At 39.4% G+C, this 20,446-nt stretch overlaps 1 protein-coding gene across 1 annotated transcript in view; it reads left to right on the top strand.

Moving 5' to 3' along the window:
* Positions 1–20,446, top strand: part of LOC143781813 (sodium channel protein type 5 subunit alpha-like) — a 514,560-nt gene that overhangs the window by 410,724 nt on the left and 83,390 nt on the right. Inside the window, exons 20-21 of the mRNA XM_077268674.1 lie at positions 4,144–4,298; positions 13,068–13,241. Coding sequence (XP_077124789.1) covers positions 4,144–4,298; positions 13,068–13,241 — 329 coding nt within the window. The remainder of the gene's footprint in view (positions 1–4,143; positions 4,299–13,067; positions 13,242–20,446) is intronic.

Genomic DNA, 20,446 nt, shown 5'->3' with positions numbered 1-20,446 from the left:
TCAGGAGAACTACGATGTAAGTGAAAAATGTTAAGAATAAACCGCAAGCTCTAATCCCTTATCACGTGCTCCGGATTTCTTGATTCTATCACAGAAGCGCAGACTACTATGCCTATCATCCATAAATTGTTCTACATGGCGGGATTTCCCGGCCCTGAGGGCACTGCAGCTGCTGTCCCACCTTGATTCCTCAGTTGTGGATAAAGAACCCCAAAGTGTGAGCAATTCCTATACCTCTCACCTAGACCAATTTCTCCAGTAGATGAGACCCTCCTGCACTTGGTGTCTCCCCATCATTCTGCCTCCTGTCTCTGAAACATGAGTAACCTGTCACTCAGAGACAGGAGTCAGGGAGCAGGCATGGAATATAGAGAGAGGCAGGAAAGCTGTAAGGGTAGTGCCCACCTACTGCACTTGCAGATCATCATCATACAGATTTCTCCAAAATAGCAAAACTGATTTCTACACAAAGGCACAAAGGTAAGGATTTAATCAGTATTAAAGCGCCTTTACATACATGCCATTAGTTTGGGGTATAAAATCCTGATGACAAGTTCTCTTTATAGCATAGACATGGGACTATAAAATAAATTCTTAAATATTAGACATTTATATTAGTTTCCTTTATCAATTAGAATCCAGCAGGGCATCTGAAAGTTACTCCTCGGGGGTGTGCCCATGCATACTCCTATGCTGGCCAATCAGTGCTGACTGTGTGAGGACACACCCACTTTGATAAAGAGAATGAAAACACCTAGTTGGCAATTAATTTATTCTTTTCTATGAGAAACAACAGAGGAATGTCTCAAGAAAAAGATTCTCCAGAATTGTTATTTTATGGCGATTATAACAGGTTTTTTTAAAAATAAAAATAAAAAATAGACATGCCAGGAGAGTCCACATCTCTTCTTTAAGACAGAGGTTCACCAGAGGTAACCTTGCCCTAAATCAGATTAATAAGTATGCTTTTTAATGCCATCCTTATGAGTCGCTTTTTCGCCCCACCCTAAAGGCAATTAGCATGTGTTTATTACAGTGATCAGTTTGTACTTAAAATTGAATGTGAAATATGAAAGCAATAAACTTTCTGTGTAACAATAAAGCTCTCATATATTCTGCCCAAAAGCAAATCGTTGTAAATCACAAGTCTGTGGGTAAACGAGGTTTTTGGATTACATTACTTATCGTTACACAAAGAAGTCTGAATTGATCTTTACATTGAAAAGAATTAGGAAATAATACTTTCTTTACTGTGGTATGACAAATCAGAGAATAGATTTGCATTCTAAAACCAAATAACTCAATACTGCAGCATATTGTCCTGTGGAATGAATTGCTTAGCAATTTACTTAAAGTGTACCTATAATTACATTTATTACATGGAATATGTTACCAAGATTTTGCCATTTAATGTAAGAGAAACATAATGTAGGGACAGAGACCCTGATTCCTATGATGTTTCACTTACTGGACTACTTAGTGTAGTTTTTATAAAAACTATTATTTTATAAAATGATTCCATTAATTCTAGGTACACTTTAAGCTTAGTCCCAGTGCAAACCTAGGCTGACTATATAAATTCAAAATGCGACAGATGAGTCGTGCCATTCCTCTATTATTATGTTATCTATGTTATTAATCAGACTTTTTTTTTCTAAAAATTCATTAGGCAGGAAAACTATAAAGAAAACCTGTCAAATTAAATTTTTATTAAAACTGTTTAATATTCATGATGACCGTTTTTTAAAGGTTATCTCAAAAGTCAAATGACGTATGGATGCCATGAAGATGATTACATGGACAGCCATTTACACAAGTGGCCAAACATGACTTTCCTGGCTATAAGTACTGATTGCAAAGGGTTAAAGCCAAATCTTCTACTTATTCCAGTGACTCAATGCCCATCACAATCAATTTTAAGTAAATAAAGGGGTTTTCGGAGACCTGGTGCTAATCGAAAATAGAAAGAGAAATTGTAATATTCTTCTTAACTTAAGACTTTTGTCTTAATTTTAACTTCCTTGTCACTGGTATCCCTTGATCCACTACCATGAGCCGTTCTTTTTCTATTAATAACAATGGATCAAGGCATAACGCATTCAAATAGAAAATGAGAAAGAATTCACCAAGTCAGAATATTGGACTTTTTTTTTTCTACTTTGAAACTCCTTTCAAAACCTCATTCAGACGTCCATGTTCACAAATGTAAAAAAAATTGTACAAATGTCATCAGTGTTTTACATCTGTTTCAGCTTTTAGCATCAGTGATTTTTGCATATGAATTATTAAATAAATGATAAAACTTCTCCCATTTATTATAATGTCAATCACGGACATGATGCCATCTGTGTGCTATCCGTGATTTTCATAGATTTGTGTTGGTGCTTTGCATCCGTGATGCCAGTAAAAAATGGACTCTGTGATCTCTGCGCGGACATGATGTCCACATGGAGAAGTGATCAGCCTCATAGACTGTAATGGATACATGTTCACATACGTGAACATCACGGCTAGAAAAGATCACATATGTGAAAATCATGACTAGAGCAGATCACATAAGTGAAAATCATGGCTAGTACAAATCACATATGTGAAAATCATGACTAGAGCAGATCACATACGTGGAAATCACAGATATAACAGATCACATACGTGAAAATCATGGCTAGAACAGATCACATACGTAAAAATCATGGCTAGAACAGATCACATACGTGAAAATCATGTCTAGAACAGATCACATACGTGAAAATCATGGCTAGAACAGATCACATACGTGAAAATCATGTCTAGAACAGATCACATACGTGAAAATCACAGCTGGTACAGATCACATATGTGAATATCACAGCTAGAACAGATCACATATGTGGAAATCACAGATATAACAGATCACATACGTGAAAATCACGGCTAGAACAGATCACATACGTGAAAATCACGGCTAGAACAGATCACATACGTGAAAATCACGGCTAGAACAGATCACATACGTGAAAATCACGGCTAGAACAGATCACATATGTGAAAATCATGGCTGGTACAGATCACATATGTGAATATCACAGCTAGAACAGATCACATACGTGGAAATCACAGATATAACAGATCACATATGGGAAAATCATGGCTAGAACAGATCACATACGTGAAAATCATGGCTAGAACAGATCACATACGTGAAAATCATGGCTGGTACAGATCACATATGTGAATATCACAGCTAGAACAGATCACATACGTGAAAATCACGGCTAGTACAGCTCACATACGTGAAAATCACGGCTGGTACAGATCACATACGTGAAAATCACGGCTGGTACAGATCACATACGTGAAAATCAAAGCTAGAACAGATCACACATGTGAAACAAGGACCCCCTGAGTGAGGTCTAAAGCAGGCTATACCAAGCAGAAGATAGTAAGACACACTCATCTATGCAAAAATTGCAAACTTTTATATCAATGGTTTTTATACCATGCTCGAAAAACAGAAAGGTGACAGGTGCTCTTTAATTGATTTTCTTGAAATGAGTCCACAGTTCTTCCTCTGTATAACAGGTATAACTTTGTAGTTTTCTTTTCTGTGAGTAATGCAGGATCCTTACAATTTGTCAAAAATTCCAACAAAAAAAGTAGTTTGGTTATGGAATTTGACCAGGCACATCAATTTATTGTCAAAGGATCAGACTACCGTTGCGATCAGAGCAATAACTGCTGAGATTGTGAGTGAGCTCTCCTTAGTATTCACTGTATGAAATAGTTTGAGGATGGCCACTTTACAAAATGCAGTAAAATATACTGTATAGTATTTCTCATTCTGCACACTAGATGGATAAGATCAAGTGTTGTTCCACAAGGACATCATGATATAGTAACTCTTGGTTAATGCTTCCTATGGTCATGAAGATAAGTTGTTTGGAAATAGTACTGTATTTGAATTCACAGGATACCTGACATCAAATCCTAAGAAACTTTCTTACCTGCTATAGATGGTGCCATGGAAAAAGAGCAAACTCCTCCAGTGGATTCCTACAGTAATACGCCATGAAGCTTCAAAATAGCTATTATCAAATAGTATGAACATGCCATTATACTCACCTTATTTATATCCCTGGGTCATTGAATATTCTTATTTTTTAGGCTGCTTACAGTATAGTCCATGCTGTAAAGTTGATATCACAAAAGGAATTGGTAAAATATGGTGGAAAGTGAGGAAGACTTGCTACAGAATAGTGGAGCACAACTGGTTTGAGAGTTTTATCATCTTCATGATTCTACTTAGCAGTGGAGCACTGGTAAGGATCATTTTACATTAAATAAATGGTACAGAATTTGCAATTATCTGTATTAAATTTCATTTATTTTATTATTTTATTATTTCATCGTACCTTAAGAACTCTAAAATTATCTTAGTTATCTCTAGGCCCCCATACACATTAATATTGGCTAAATCTAACATTTTTGATGGCTTTGGCTGACCATCTGATGTGTATGTTCAAACAGTCTGTTTAGAGGAATTTCCTCGACTGACCCTCTCCGCTCCCAGAGACAGGGGTATTCCAGAAACAGAGATTGTTTGCATGTATTGTATAGCTCTTTTCTGAGCAGCAGTTGAAAGCAACTTCTAAAGGAGCATGAACTGGATATTGAAACGTCACTGCAGCATAGTGTTTGGGAGAGAAGGAAGGAAAATAAGTGAGGAAGTAGATTACAAAAATTCATAAATCTGCAATTTTGTGAGAATAATAATATAACAATAATCCTATATTATTTCAAAACACTCTTTTTCAGTGATTACTTTGTATCTCCATTCATACTGCACCCAGACACACAAATGATACACCATTTGAAAGGTAAACTTGCCCCCTTCAGTAAGAAAATGGCCAAACAAACCACACATTCACGGTGTGATCACAAAATACACTTTAAACATTAATTTTCATAAACCTGTAGTAAGGAAAAATGACCTGCAGGTGGCACCACACTACCCCAAAGCATACTAATGCAAAGCTGAAACAAATCCTAACATTTGCCTTGTGGGCTTTCCAGCTTGCTGAACTCCTTGGCCAGCCGATTTCAGGCAGGTACATATAAAATATTTGCTACATTAGTAGAATAAAAGTAAAACTTTACCTGTTTAAGACTTCAGCTTTAAAACTGAAGATATAAATGAATGCAGCCTAAAAGGGACCGGACAGCTTCTAAACCATCAGATTTTCCATATTATTGGACAGTCATTGAAAAGTCTATTTTCCTTCTAAGGTTGCAGCTTATTGGTGACCTGGAGTCACCTCTGGTTCCAAGTAAAAAACTGCATCGTTGACATAACTCAGACTGTACATTGTTTCCCGATCGGAGAGATTGGTGGAAACAACCTTGCAAAAATTGAAAAAAAAATCCAACCGTAGGGAAAAAAAAGGTAAAATAATCTGCAGATATTACTTTTTTTGTAAAGGGATATTCTCCATTATTATACAATGGTGTAAATACCCCCAGTTATGGGGTCAATTCTCCTTCATCATTTTTACTGTCAAAGTGGCACTGCTGTACAGGGAGCTGCTCCGTTCAGGGCTGTGTTGCACTTCCCTACACTGCAGATAGATGGCAGTGCTGCTGTGGAGGGGAAAAATGCTGCTGCCCCTGTTCTTTTGCAAGGTCCTGACAATCAGACCCCTTCTGATCAGTAAGTAAAATACCATTATGTTTAATGTTGGGGGATCTCCTTTAGGCTGGAGTCACACACAACGTATAAAATATTTGTCCTTTTTACATGGACGAGAATCGCAGAAATGTTCCCTGAACAGTGATCCATATGTCATCCGTGTGCAGTGCGAGGATGCGATTTTCTTGCATGTAAGCATCCGTGTGACATCCGTATGACATCTGTATGGCGAGATTTTCTTGCAAAATGGACATATAACGGATCCATGGGCTCAAATATTTGTGAAAACATATATATATGTCAGTGACACACATACCTCTCTGTGTTCATCATCTCATTAAATACATTTACATTTGACAGCTTAATTTTTCTGAAATTACCTGCGCCTCCGACAACCAATGTGTGAAAATTTCACACGGGCCAACTAGTAATTATAATTTAAAAAAAATAGTCTGTAAGCTTCCGATATACCATACAATGTTTTGCAGAAACTTACTTGGAAACCTATTTCCCCCATACACATTAATGCTTTGCTTGATCAAGGGTTTTCTGTGAAGGTAGGGTAGTGTACTTCTACAAAAAAGTCATCAAAAATCAGAAAGTGCTGATACACTGTGTTGTAGAAAGTTCTACTAGACACAGACATTATTGCGAGTCTCTTTTAACCCAAATATTCTTTTTAACCAATCTTTACCTTAAACACTGGTTGACTATTTTGGCTTCTTCTACAAGGTGGATTGTCGTCCATACGAAAGACATTGGCAGACACGAAGAACTATTCACACTGATGTGTCTTTTCTCGTTGTCAGCCCTTTTTGAGTCATAATGACATATTATTTCAATAGTGATTCATAGATAAATGTATGTATAGTCCATGCTTCTTCCAAAGCAAAATATGTCTTGTTAATTGATTGCCTTTTATTACTCCCGCATCACAATCGGTGAAATAGATTCATCTGCACGAAATGATTTGCGTTATGTAGAAATAATTTGTAGTCGCTTTTTTCCTTACTGTCTTTCGTTGTCTCTGTTTGGATGTAGAAATTGAATGGTGGTGCATGGTAATAGTTAAAAGTCCCCTAGGGTGACACAGATATGATCTTATTAGACATCCTTCCTGTAAAGCATGGGTGTAATCTCATTGACTAAATGATGTCATGTTTTATTGTAACAAGTCACAATAATCATGGTTAGGGTAGCATATCATTTCTAACAGCGTCTTCCTTCTTCTATTAATGTTTAAAGTAACCTACAAGTAGCTTGTCCATTTGATCAGAGTCACTGCAGAATTAGAAATTATTATTTTGCAATGTACAAATTCCAAAAATGAAATGCGTATTCAGCTTTACACAAATGTTATTTTGTACAGTTAGGTCCAGAAATATTTAGACTGTGACACAAGTTTTACATTTTAGCTGTTTACCTAAACATATTTAAGATATAGTTTTATAATCAGTATGGGCTTAAAGTGCAGACTCTCAGCTTTAATTTGAGGGTAATCACATCATAATTGGAGAAAAGGTTGAGGAATTACATCTGTTTAACCCCTTCACCCCCAAGGGTGGTTTGCACGTTAATGACCGGGCCAATTTTTACAATTCTGACCACTGTCCCTTTATGAGGTTATAACTCTGGAACGCTTCAACGGATCTTGGCGATTCTGACATTGTTTTCTCGTGACATATTGTACTTCATGATAGTGGTAAAATTTCTTTGATATTACCTGCGTTTATTTGCAGAAAAAATGGAAATTTGGCGAAAATTTTGAAAATTTTGCAATTTTCCAACTTTGAATTTTTATGCCCTTAAATCACAGAGATATGTCATGCAAAATACTTAATAAGTAACATTTCCCACATGTCTACTTTACATCAGCACAATTTTGGAACCAAATTTTTTTTTTTGTTAGGGAGTTATAAGGGTTAAAAGTTGACCAGCAATTTCTCATTTTTACAACACCATTTTTTTTTAGGGACCACATCTCATTTGAAGTCATTTTGAGGGGTCTATATGATAGAAAATACCCATGTGTGACACCATTCTAAAAACTGCACCCCTCAAGGTGCTCAAAACCATATTCAAGAAGTTTATTAACCCTTCTGATGCTTCACAGGAATTTTTGGAATGTTTAAATAAAAATGAACATTTAACTTTTTTTCACAAAAAATTTACTTCAGCTCCAATTTGTTTTATTTTACCAAGGGTAACAGGAGAAAATGGACCCCAAAAGTTGTTGTACAATTTGTCCTGAGTACGCCGATACCCCATATGTGGGGGTAAACCACTGTTTGGGCGCATGACAGAGCTCGGAAGCGAAGGAGCGCCATTTGACTTTTCAATGCAAAATTGACTGGAATTGAGATGGGACGCCATGTTGCGTTTGGGGAGCCCCTGATGTGCCTAAACATTGAAACCCCCCACAAGTGATACCATTTTGGAAAGTAGACCCCTAAGGAACTTATCTAGAGGTATGGTGAGCACTTTGACCCACCAAGTACTTCACAGAAGTTTATAATGCAGAACCGTAAAAATAAAAAATCATATTTTTTCACAAAAATTATTTTTCGCCCCCAATTTTTTATTTTCCCAAGGGTAAGAGAAGAAATTGGACCCCAACAGTTGTTGTACAATTTGTCCTGAGTACGCTGATACCCCATATGTGGCGATAAACCACTGTTTGGGCGCATGGGAGAGCTCGGAAGGGAAGTAGCACCGTTTGACTTTTCAATGCAAAATTGACAGGAATTGAGATGGGACGCCATGTTGCGTTTGGAGAGCCACTGATGTGTCTAAACATTGAAACCCCCCACAAGTGACACCATTTTGGAAAGTAGACCCCCTAAGGAACTTATCTAGATGTGTTTTGAGCGCTTTGACCCACCAAGGGCTTCACAGAAGTTAATAATGCAGAGCCGTAAAAATAAAACAAAAATTTTTTCCCACAAAAATTATTTTTTTAGCCCCCAGTTTTGTATTTTCCCGAGGGTAGCAGGAGAAATTGGACCCCAAAATCTGTTGTCCAAGTTGTCCTGAGTGCGATGATATACCATATGTGGGGAGAACCACTGTTTGGGTGCATGGGAGGGCTCGGAAAGGAAGGAGCGCCATTTGGAATGCAGACTTAGATGGAATGGTCTGCAGGCGTCACATTGCGTTTGCAGAGCCCCTAATGTACCTAAACAGTAGAAACCCCCCACAAGTGACACCATGTTGGAAAGTAGACCCCCTAAGGAACTTATCTAGATGTGTGGTGAGCGCTTTGACCCACCAAGGGCTTCACAGAAGTTTATAATGCAGAGCCGTAAAAATAAAACAAAAATTTTTTCCCACAAAAATTATTTTTCAGCCCCCAGTTTTGTATTTTCCCGAGGGTAACAGGAGAAATTGGACCCCAAAAGTTGTTGTCCAATTTGTCCTGAGTGCGCTGATACCCCATATGTGGGGGGAAACCACCGTTTGGACGCATGGAAGGGCTCGGAAGTGAAGGAGCGCCATTTGGAATGCAGACTTAGATGGAATGGTCTGCAGGCGTCACATTGCGTTTGCAGAGCCCCTAATGTACCTAAACAGTAGAAACCCCCCACAAGTGACACCATGTTGGAAAGTAGACCCCCTAAGGAACTTATCTAGATGTGTGGTGAGCGCTTTGACCCACCAAGGGCTTCACAGAAGTTTATAATGCAGAGCCGTAAAAATAAAACAAAATTTTTTTCCCACAAAAATTATTTTTCAGCCCCCAGTTTTGTATTTTCCCGAGGGTAACAGGAGAAATTGGACCCCAAAAGTTGTTGTCCAATTTGTCCTGAGTGCGCTGATACCCCATATGTGGGGGGAAACCACCGTTTGGACGCATGGAAGGGCTCGGAAGTGAAGGAGCGCCATTTGGAATGCAGACTTAGATGGAATGGTCTGCAGGCGTCACATTGCGTTTGCAGAGCCCCTAATGTACCTAAACAGTAGAAGCCCCGCACAAGTGACCCCATTTTGGAAACTAGACCCCCCAAGGAACTTATCTAGATGTGTTGTAAGAACTTTGAACCCCCAAGTGTTTCACTACAGTTTATAACGCAGAGCCGTGAAAATAAAAAATCCTTTTTTTTCCCACAAAAATTATTTTTTAGCCCCCAGTTTTGTATTTTCCTAGGGGTAACAGGAGAAATTGGACCCCAAAGGTTGTTGTCCTATTTGTCCTGAGTACGCTGATACCCCATATGTTGGGGTAAACCCCTGTTTGGGCACACGGGAGAGCTCGGAAGGGAAGGAGCACTGTTTTACTTTTTCAACGCAGAATTGGCTGGAATTGAGATCGGACGCCATGTCGCGTTTGGAGAGCCCCTGATGTGCCGAAACAGTGGAAACCCCCCAATTATAACTGAAACCCTAATCCAAACACACCCCTAACCCTAATCCCAACAGTAACCCTAACCACACCTCTAACCCTGACACACCCCTAACCCTAATCCCAACCCTATTCCCAACCGTAAATGTAATCTAAACTTTAACCGTAACTTTAGCCCCAACCCTAACCCTAACTTTAGCCCCAACCCTAACTGTTGCCTTAACCCTAGCCCCAACCCTAGCCCTAACCCTAGCCCTAATGGGAAAATGGAAATAAATACATTTTTTTTATTTTTCCCTAACTAAGGGGGTGATGAAGGGGGGTTTGATTTACTTTTATAGCGAGTTTTTTAGCGGATTTTTATGATTGGCAGCCGTCACACACTGAAAGACGCTTTTTATTGCAAAAAATATTTTTTGCGTTACCACATTTTGAGAGCTATAAATTTTCCATATTTTGGTCCACAGAGTCATGTGAGGTCTTGTTTTTTGCGGGACGAGTTGACGTTTTTATTGGTAACATTTTTGGGCACGTCACATTTTTTGATCGCTTTTTATTCCGATTTTTGTGAGGCAGAATGACCAAAAACCAGCTATTCATGAATTTCTTTTGGGGGAGGCGTTTATACCGTTCCGCGTTTGGTAAAATTGATAAAGCAGCTTTATTCTTCGGGTCAGTACGATTACAGCGATACCTCATTTATATTATTTTTTTATGTTTTGGCGCTTTTATACGATAAAAACTATTTTATAGAAAAAATAATTATTTTGGTATCGCTTTATTCTCAGGACTATAACTTTTTTATTTTTTTGCTGATGATGCTGTATGGTGGCTTGTTTTTTGCGGGACAAGATGACGTTTTCAGCGGTACCATGGTTATTTATATCTGTCTTTTTGATCGCGTGTTATTCCACTTTTTGTTCGGCGGTATGATAATAAAGCGTTGTTTTTTGCCTCGTTTTTTTTTTTTTTTTTTTCTTACGGTGTTTACTGAAGGGGTTAACTAGTGGGCCAGTTTTATAGGTCGGGTCGTTACGGACGCGGCGATACTAAATATGTGTACTTTTATTGTTTTTTTTTTTTATTTAGGTAAAGAAATGTATTTATGGGAATAATATATTTTTTTTTTTTTCATTATTTTGGAATATTTTTTTTTATTTTTTTTTACACATTTGGAAAAATTTTTTTTTACTTTTTTACTTTGCCCCAGGGGGGGACAATACAGATCGGTGATCTGCCAGTTTGCATAGCACTCTGACAGATCACCGATCTGAGAGAAGTGCAGGCTGCTTCACAGTGCCTGCTCTGAGCAGGCTTCTGTGAAGCCACCTCCCTCCCTGCAGGACCCGGATCCGCGGCCATCTTGGATCCGGGTCTGGAGCAGGCAGGGAGGGAGGTAAGACCCTCGCAGCAACGCGATCACATCGCGTTGCTGCGGGGGGCTCAGGGAAGCCCGCAGGGAGCCCTCTCCCTGCGCGATGCTTCCCTGCATCGCCGGCACATCGCGATCATGTTTGATCGCGGTGTGCCGGGGGTTAATGTGCCGGGGGCGGTCCGTGACCGCTCCTGGCACATAGTGCCGGATGTCAGCTGCGATAGTCAGCTGACACCCGGCCGCGATCGGCCGCGCTCCCCCCGTGAGCGCGGCCGATCGGCTATGACGTACTATCCCGTCAAGGGTCAGATAGGCCCAGGTCACCTCGACGGGATAGTACGTCAAAGGTCACAGAGGGGTTAATATGTAGATACCTCTTTTTAAAGGGACCAAAAGTAATTGGAAAATTATCTCTAAAGTCATTTAATGGGCTACATGGGCTTTTCTTTCATTAATTCATCATCAGTTACGCAGGTAAAGGTTCTGGAGATGATTCCAGGTACGGCATTTGCATTTGATAGCTGTTGCTGTGAACCCACAACATGCTGTCAAAAGAATAAATGGAACACCATTAGGCTAAAAAAAAGAAATTCATCAGAGAGATCACAGAAATGTTAGTGGTCAAATCAACGGTTTTGTACATTCTGAAAACTAATAAAAACTGTGTACTGGTGAGCTTGGGAGCGCAAGATGTCCACAGAAGACAACAGTGGTAGATGATCACAGAATCTTTTCCTTGATGAAGAAGAGCATCTTCACAACATCCACCCAAGTTAAGAAGAATCTCCTTTCTTTTTGAAGGACAGACATTTTCATTGGTATCTCAGGTAGCTCGTTAAACTCCAAAGTAGTGTTGTGAACAGTCCAATCATCGTTATATGGATAACCTCTCAGTAAATCCCTTAACGAAGTGGGTATGCTGAAAACTTATCTCACAGTGGTGAACAGAGACAGAAGAGGACCCCTGTTCAAGAAGAGTATATAGGCCCTTTGGTAATCAAGTAGTTCATCATTTAGAGGTGAAAGTGGCCCCTTGTCTCTTGGGATCCCATGGTATGCCACCACTGCACCTACCTCTTTTTCCGCTTGTTTGAGGAGACCACCCTTTATCATGGACAGATTTCCTGGGATAGAATTTGAGTTTTACCCCTCCAGAAGACCATTTTTCAGTGCAGTTTTGGGTGGCTGTACTTCTTTATACCGATGTAAGGCAGAGGGATTTCTGATTACCTTATAGACTCTGTTAATAACTTATGCATTGATTGTGTCAGTGCGTGAACTACCTAAACCCAAATTATGAGACCCAAGGAAAATAATATTGTTCAGAGTAAGAGATTGGCCAGTGACTCATTTCCTCAATGTGCGTTTTATGTCTGGTGGCTTCACTTCTTTCATACTGTCTTTTTCATGTAGAGTTTTGCCCACTTTTGTCCTTATCTGCACACGGTGTTAATGCCATTATTATCAGTGCAGGTGTTCTTTTTTATAAAGTTGGCACAGTTAGTCATAATTCAGCTACAGGTCAAAAGAAAACATTATGTAGTTATCAATTTAGCAAAACTCTTTCAGTTGCCATGGAGATGAAAAAGCAAGATTTTAGTTCATAATTCATGTCAACCATATGTTACAGCGCAAGTGACTTGAGTCTTGAATACTTTTCTCACAGATTTTTGTGTATTTTTTTTCAGGCTTTTGAAGATATTTATATTGACCAGAAAAAAGTTGTAAAAATTATATTGGAATATGCAGACAAGGTGTTCACATATGTCTTCGTTCTTGAGATGCTCCTTAAATGGGTGGCGTATGGCTTTAAGAAGTACTTCACCAATGCATGGTGCTGGCTGGATTTCTTCATAGTTGGAGTAAGTATTGTAGAATTTTTATGTTTATGGGGTCATTGTTCTTTTTTTGGTGTGAGAGGAAACCTGAGAACCCAGAGGAAACCCACGCAAACACGGGGGGAACATACAAACTCCTTGTAGATGTTGTTCTTGGTGGAACTCTAGTGCTGCAAAGCAACAGTGCTAACCACTGAGCCACCGAACTTTTCATTCATAGAAAGGTTTGTGTTAAAGGATTTAGTCAAAATTCATAAATAATATTTTTTTATTGAAATCCTTGCACATCCTGGACTTACGTGTCCAGTGGGCGGTCCTAATAAGTAAACGCGCGCACTCGAACATGTTTTTCTAGCACGTCGAAGACACTCGGTTAGCACATGAGCATGCTCCGATATCACCTTATCCAAGCACCTTCGCTCATCACTAATGCTTAATCAGTTTAGGGACTCAGAAAGAAATGAAACAAAAATATTGTCACCTCTCGCAGCGGTGCCGTCCAGAGATGTCGGTGCTGTTATTCCTGGTGGTTGATGTGACATTATGTCACGTGACTTCTGCAGCCAATCAGTGGCCGCTGTTCTGTTGCTGTCCATAGATATTCCATCAGAGCTGATGCCCGTGCTAATGAAATAGTAAAAGCTGCAGCTGCGTGGTCACATGACACAAAAATGTCGACATTGCTAGAATGGTGCCGGAAGTCAGTATAAATCATTTTAATATTCAATGGGGAACCCTAAATTAATTAAGCCAGAGCTATCCTGTAGCGGACGACCACTTATCATTCAGGACTTGATTGTTTTTTTTATGGGCTATTTCCATTTTGATAAATAGTATGGGAACATATTTTAATGGATGAAACACTGCTTTAATACTATAATTCTCCGCTTCTGTTCCACAAAGATAGATTACTAAATCATTATCAACTTTATCGGTGGCGCTTTCTATGCTCTTTTGTTTTGAGTTGCAAAAGATAATACAGATTAATTCATCAGCTGCCCCCAATGTACTTTATTTCTAGTTGGGTTTTGCAGTGTATTTTTACAAATCATTAGAATGCCATATAATTAAGGTTGGGCCAATATGGCAGCTTTGGCTGTGATACAGGCCCCGATGCTAAAGATTGCTGTATACCAGTCTTTAACATAGTCATTGTTCTAAAAATTAGAAAATATACACGGCAAAGATTGATTTTCAGTAACTTGTTCTAAAAATGTCTGTTCTAACAAAATATTTTCTTGCGAATTCTGAGATTTTTTTCTTCTCCTAATTTCTGCGTGTAATTGTTTATATGTCATCTCATAAGAGGTAAATGGATACTATGAGGTCACTATGAATGGTTAAAAAAGATTTATCCTCTTGGTCGTATATCAAACAACATGTGATGTCCATTCTGCTTGGCAACTTTCCTATAATGAAAGTTACATTCCTTTCTAGCACAACATCTCAAGGTAGAGGAACAAAGAAATCTTAGAGCAAACGGAAATGTTTCAGCTTGAATTAATAGATTGCTTCCATCATAGCACAGTAATCCTAATTAATGATATCTGTAGAAAAAAGGTTTTCCCACGAGCAAAGTTAATTTTAATCAATAGATGTTTGAATAATAATAATTTCCACTATTGGATGTGTTTAAAAAAATGTTCCTGTTCTGAGATAATCTTATAAATGTGTCCCTGCTGCGCACTGTGTAATGGCTGTGTCTGACCGTACAGGAACAGGCAGGGGAGGAAGCAAAGAGCATACAGATATTATAGTACATCATCAGAAATGATTCTTCGAGGTAAAACGTTGCTTAAAAACAGGAAGCAAAATGTTTTGCCTCACAAAAAGAATCAGCTGTCATCCCATGTCATGTCCTCTTTTGCTTCCTCCCCTGCCCAGGAGCTGTGATATGATCAGACCATGTCCCTGTAAGGTCAGACACAGCCATTACACAGTACACAGCAGGGACACATATATAAGATTATCTCAGCACAGGAACATTTTATTTAAACACATCCAATTATGGAACTTATTATTATTCCGAGATCTATTAACTAAAATCTACTTTGTTCTTGGGAAAGCTCCTTTAAATATATTTTGTCACCTCTATATGGTTTCCTTTCAAACAACTACAATTTGTTTTATGCCCTGTGCAGAGTTGGAGGGGAGGGCGGTGACAAGACAGTATTGCTCAAGTTCTGCACTCAACATTACACAGGACATGATCAAGCTCTTTTCTCAATATGCACAGAACCACTAAACAGCTTTTATCTGCAAGAAGGAAAATGCAAATGAAATTCTAATGAGGTTTTCCCAACAAGACGACACATTTTTAAAATCAAGCCTGTCTGGTTTTTATTAAAGTATGGAGGCTAAATGAAATGTAGTAATACATGGAGCCCTCTTTATGCTCTGCTTTCTGTTTTTGAAAAGCAGAGGGGGCACTTGAATGAGAAACCCCCTTTATGTCAGTATTCCCAAATAAGGAATGTGGACAGACTTTTTCCAGTTGAGACTATCCACTAATCCTGTAACAACCCATTTCCCTCGGCTATCATCACCACTCCCATAGACTTTGAATGGAGCCACAGGGTGCATGCATAATGCTTTGGCTACAAAAGAAAAAGGTTGAGGTCCCTGATGTAGGACATTAATCACTGGTAGATACTGGTGTATCGCTAGACGTTAGGCATCAAAGTAGGGGCACAATACCAAAAATAAGTGATCCAATCATCAGATAGTGATGTAAAGATGATCCTTTATTGCAGGGTGGGGAACTTTTTTTTCTGCCAAGAGCCATTTGGATATTTATGCCATCATTCGATTACAGCGCAAAATTATCAACTTGAAAATTACTCCTATATTTGGTCACACAATTAACTCGCCCCTAATTTGATGGCTGGAGGTGGTTTTCTGTGGTGAGATATGTGTTGTTAGCTTTTGTTGATCATGTTGCTTCTCGCAACTGCTTTTCCAGGTTTGCGTTAGTCTGGAACGCAGTCAACTCTTAGTGATGCTAAGTTTTGTAAAGAACACCCAGCAGTAAGTTGTTATGAAGACAGATGTACACTGCATGTCTTCTCAAAGTGGGAAATTCATCATTGTTCACATTGCATTTATAGAATGCAAGCAGTAGGAGTTCTGCAGCATACATCACAAAAGAAACACTAAGACTGCTATAGTCATAACATAGGAGACACGGAGACTGCTGTAAATGCTGTACACCACACAGGAGACACTGGGGCTGCCAAAGTATACATCACATAGGAGATGGGGCTTGAGTATATACAGTACAATAGACATTGGGGTTGGAGCATGCAGATCACAGGAGAAATTGGGGCTGGAGCATGTACATCACAGGAGAGATTGGAGCTGGAGCATGTACATCACAGGAGAGATTGGAGCTGGAGCATGTACATTACAGGAAACAGAGGCTGCTGCTGCCCTCATGTGTGGGACGGGAGCGCATTTTACGTTACTCTACTTGCAAAGTAAGCCTAGACGCTGGCTGGAATTTAAGTGGCCATTGTCCTGAGCACGTCGGTCTGCGGGAATCTGCCTGGAGTCCAGAGAAAAGGTCATCAGGGGCCGCAAAAGGTTCCCCACACCTTCTTTATTGAGTAACATAGTTTCAATACAAAAAAACTTTCAAGGCACTAAGACCCCTTTTTCATCAAACATACCTCAAGTACAGTGAGCAAACCACTGTGTGCCCATTTTGATGTCCCCTAACTTCTTACGATACACCCATACCTACCGGTGCTTCTTCTACTGACAGTATGCTAAAGAATGTGCTACAATATGCTGATATATGTTCCGTATAATAGCACAGAGTAATAATCTGAACAATCATTTTTCAAAGCTTCTTCAGGTAGTGAAGCAAGATAATATGTTTGTTAAAATAAGCCTCTGTAAGCTTCCTTTTATAGCTTGAGCTCTGCCAAATGTACTTTGTTAAGATATGATTCCCTTGACAGAATGAAATTTGTCAGGCGTCCCAGAGCATATTTATTTATATCTATTTATTCACAATGATTGAGCTGTTTTGCTAAAGCATTTTACGTGTACAATCTGTCGAATGTTGTAAACTGGAATCTATGAAGAGAAAATTACCAGCATAATGTAGTTTAAGAGATGAAAAGGCTGGATTGTGGAAATCTTCCTTCAGGGTAAAGCAAGGGGAGAATAACAGAGTGTCTTGTCTTAAAGATTCTTAGAAGTGTGAAAAAACAAAGGCCGGGGGTTTAGCTATATTAAATGATGCCGTTGAAATAAGTGATGCCTGTGTCTAGTGTATGCCAGGTCTACTTCTCGTTATCTATCCAAATAGAGGTGGAAACTGAAGTACCTACGCCCAATATAAAATCTGCAGCATATGTGTGTGTATGTGGATATATACAGTATATACATAGTTGTCTAATTAAAAAGAATTTCCATTAAATGTGCTTAATAGTAGGTTACTGATATACATAATCCCTTTAAGATGCAGCCAATTTTCATCTTTTTATTTTTTTAAGTGACCCCATTCAATGACCCCATTGCTTTTATTATATAATGTACAGTAAGGCAGGACATACATTCCAAGTGTGGTGAAATTGTGAAAAAAATGCAGTTCTGCCATTTTTACTTGGCTTTTATTTTCAGTGTGCAGCAGAAATGACTGGGCAACATGATACTCTGGATTAGTATGATTAAAACTGGAGATGAGAGAATTAATTTGTAAAGAATCAAATTTTGGACATAATCGAGCAGGAAGGGATTAAGTTATCAAAGGTTCCCCTATAAAGTTAAAAAAGGATATTATCGGGATAACCCCTTTAAGCATTTTCTCTCAGCCTAAGAAGCTGGTGATCATCTGCAAATGGCATGTGAAATAGATAAAAATCTCATTTTAGACAGATGCAAACACACCAGTTTTATCAGTCTGCTGCCCTAATCTTGTGTTCTTTGAAAATCATTTTTTTTCTAGTACCTACAGTAATTGTGTAGTAGGGATTAACACTAAGAAGCTGATCATTGGTTTTAGGAATTGGCATAGAAAATGTTTAGCTCTCAACATTTTAGCACTGTTAAGGTACCTTCACACTAAACGACTTTGCAACGATAACGATACCGATCCGTGACGTTGCAGCGTCCTGGATAGCGATATCGTTGTGTTTGACACGCAGCAGCGATCTGGATCCTGCTGTGATATCGCTGGTCGTTGCTGAAAGTCCAGAACTTTATTTGGTCGTCAGATCGCCGTGTATCGTCGTGTTTGACAGCAAAAGCAACAATGCCAGCAATGTTTTACAATGGTAACCAGGGTAAATATCGGGTTACTAAGCGCAGGGCCGCGCTTAGTAACCCGATATTTACCCTGGTTACCATTGTAAATGTAAAAAAAAAACCACTACATACTCACCTTCTGATGTCTGTCACGTCCCCCGGCGTCCGCGCTGCTGCTCAGAGCGTCCTGCACTGAATGTGTCAGTGCCGGCCGTAAAGCAAAGCACAGCGGTGACGTCACCGCTGTGCTTTCCGGCTGGTGCTTACACAGTGCAGAGAAGCACAGCGCCGGGGGACGCTGCAGACACCGGAATGTAAGTATGTACTGTTTGTTTGTTTTTTACTTTTACATTGGTAACCAGGGTAAACATCGGGTTACTAAGCGCGGCCCTGCGCTTAGTAACCCGATGTTTACCCTGGTTACCCGGGGACTTCGGGATCGTTGGTCGCTGGAGAGCTGTCTGTGTGACAGCTCTACAGTGACCACACAGCGACGCTGCAGCGATCGGCATCGTTGTCGATATCGCTGCAGCGTCGCTTAATGTGACGGTACCTTTAGTAAAGGGCCGGTGTAGAGTGTGAGCTGACAAAACACCAAATCACACTCTGAACAATGCTATCTATGCGGCAGTGTGCATGTCCAATTTTTCCCTTGGACAGAATCTGCCATAGAAAAATCGTGCAGCATGCACAATTTGCATCCAATATTCGGATTGCACTCGGCCCTGCAAGTCTTTGAGTCTGCTGAAAATATCGGACAGCATTTGGATGACATCTGAGTGTGGTTGGATTTTCACGGGCTGACAGAATGGAGAAGATGGGAAAAAAATGTAATCTCCCCCACATGTGAGAAAATTGGATCACACCGTGATCAAACTCTGATCAGAGCATGAATAACATAATTGACCCAATTCCAGTATATGAGAGACAATACAGTGGTGTGATCCTAGCCTTAAAGTATAAAGTTTTATACTTGTGCTATTAAAGGGGTCGTCTGATCAAAACCAGTTAGTCTGCAGTCACTCTGCAGGGATTCACCATTTTCAGACCCTGGAACGGAGAGCATGCATGAGTTATACATACCCTCAACCAGTGGGCGCGGCCTCTCTCCATACAACTTGTATTCTCCCTTAAGGGAAAATGTAAAACATTTGGATGGATTTTTGTTTAACCCCTTCCCCACACGCACCGTATATATACGCGCCATAATTGTGCGGGCTCACGATGTCAAATGCAGGCCGCTGTCAATAGTGACAGTGACATTGTGGGGCATCGCATAGGGAGGGTGTTCCCTCTGTGCTCCCATTAGAACAATGCAGGCAGAAGCATGGCCCGCGGGGTTACCCAGGGATGGTAGCCTGTCAGCTCATACTCCGAGCTTGAGCTGACATACCTCCTCTCTGGATGCCAGATGCTCGCTGATCTAATGCTCTGCATTGCAGAAGCATTGCAGAGTATTAGATCAGTGATCTGTCAGTGTGAAATTGATGTCCCATCCTGGGACAATGTAAAAAAGTTAATACAATTTTTTTTTACAAAAATGTTTAAATCACAAAATAAAGAACAAAAGAAAAAAATATTAATCAAATAAATATACATTTATTTATGTAAAAAAAAAAAAAAAGTACACATATTTGGTATCGCCATGTCCTGGACGAACCGACCCATAAAACGGTCCCGCTAGTTAACCCCTTCAGTGAACATTGTTAAAAAAAAATAAAGCAAAAAGGCAAAAAACTATGCTTCATCGTACTACCAAAAAAAGTGAAATAAAACGTGATAAAAGACGAATGTAAATAAAAATGGCATCTCTGCAAATGTCATCTTGTATAAATGTGGTATCATTGTAATCGTACTGACCCGAAGAATAAAGCTGCTTTATCAGTTTTACCACACGCGAAATAGCATGGTTTTTGTTCATTCTGCCTCCCAAAAATCGGAATAGAAAGCAATAAAAAAATGTAATGTGCCCAAAA

Source organism: Ranitomeya variabilis, chromosome 6, assembly GCF_051348905.1.
Source record: "Ranitomeya variabilis isolate aRanVar5 chromosome 6, aRanVar5.hap1, whole genome shotgun sequence".
NCBI lineage: Eukaryota > Metazoa > Chordata > Amphibia > Anura > Dendrobatidae > Ranitomeya > Ranitomeya variabilis.
Note: the sequence above shows the minus strand (reverse complement) of the source record. Positions and strands in the feature narration are given on the sequence as shown.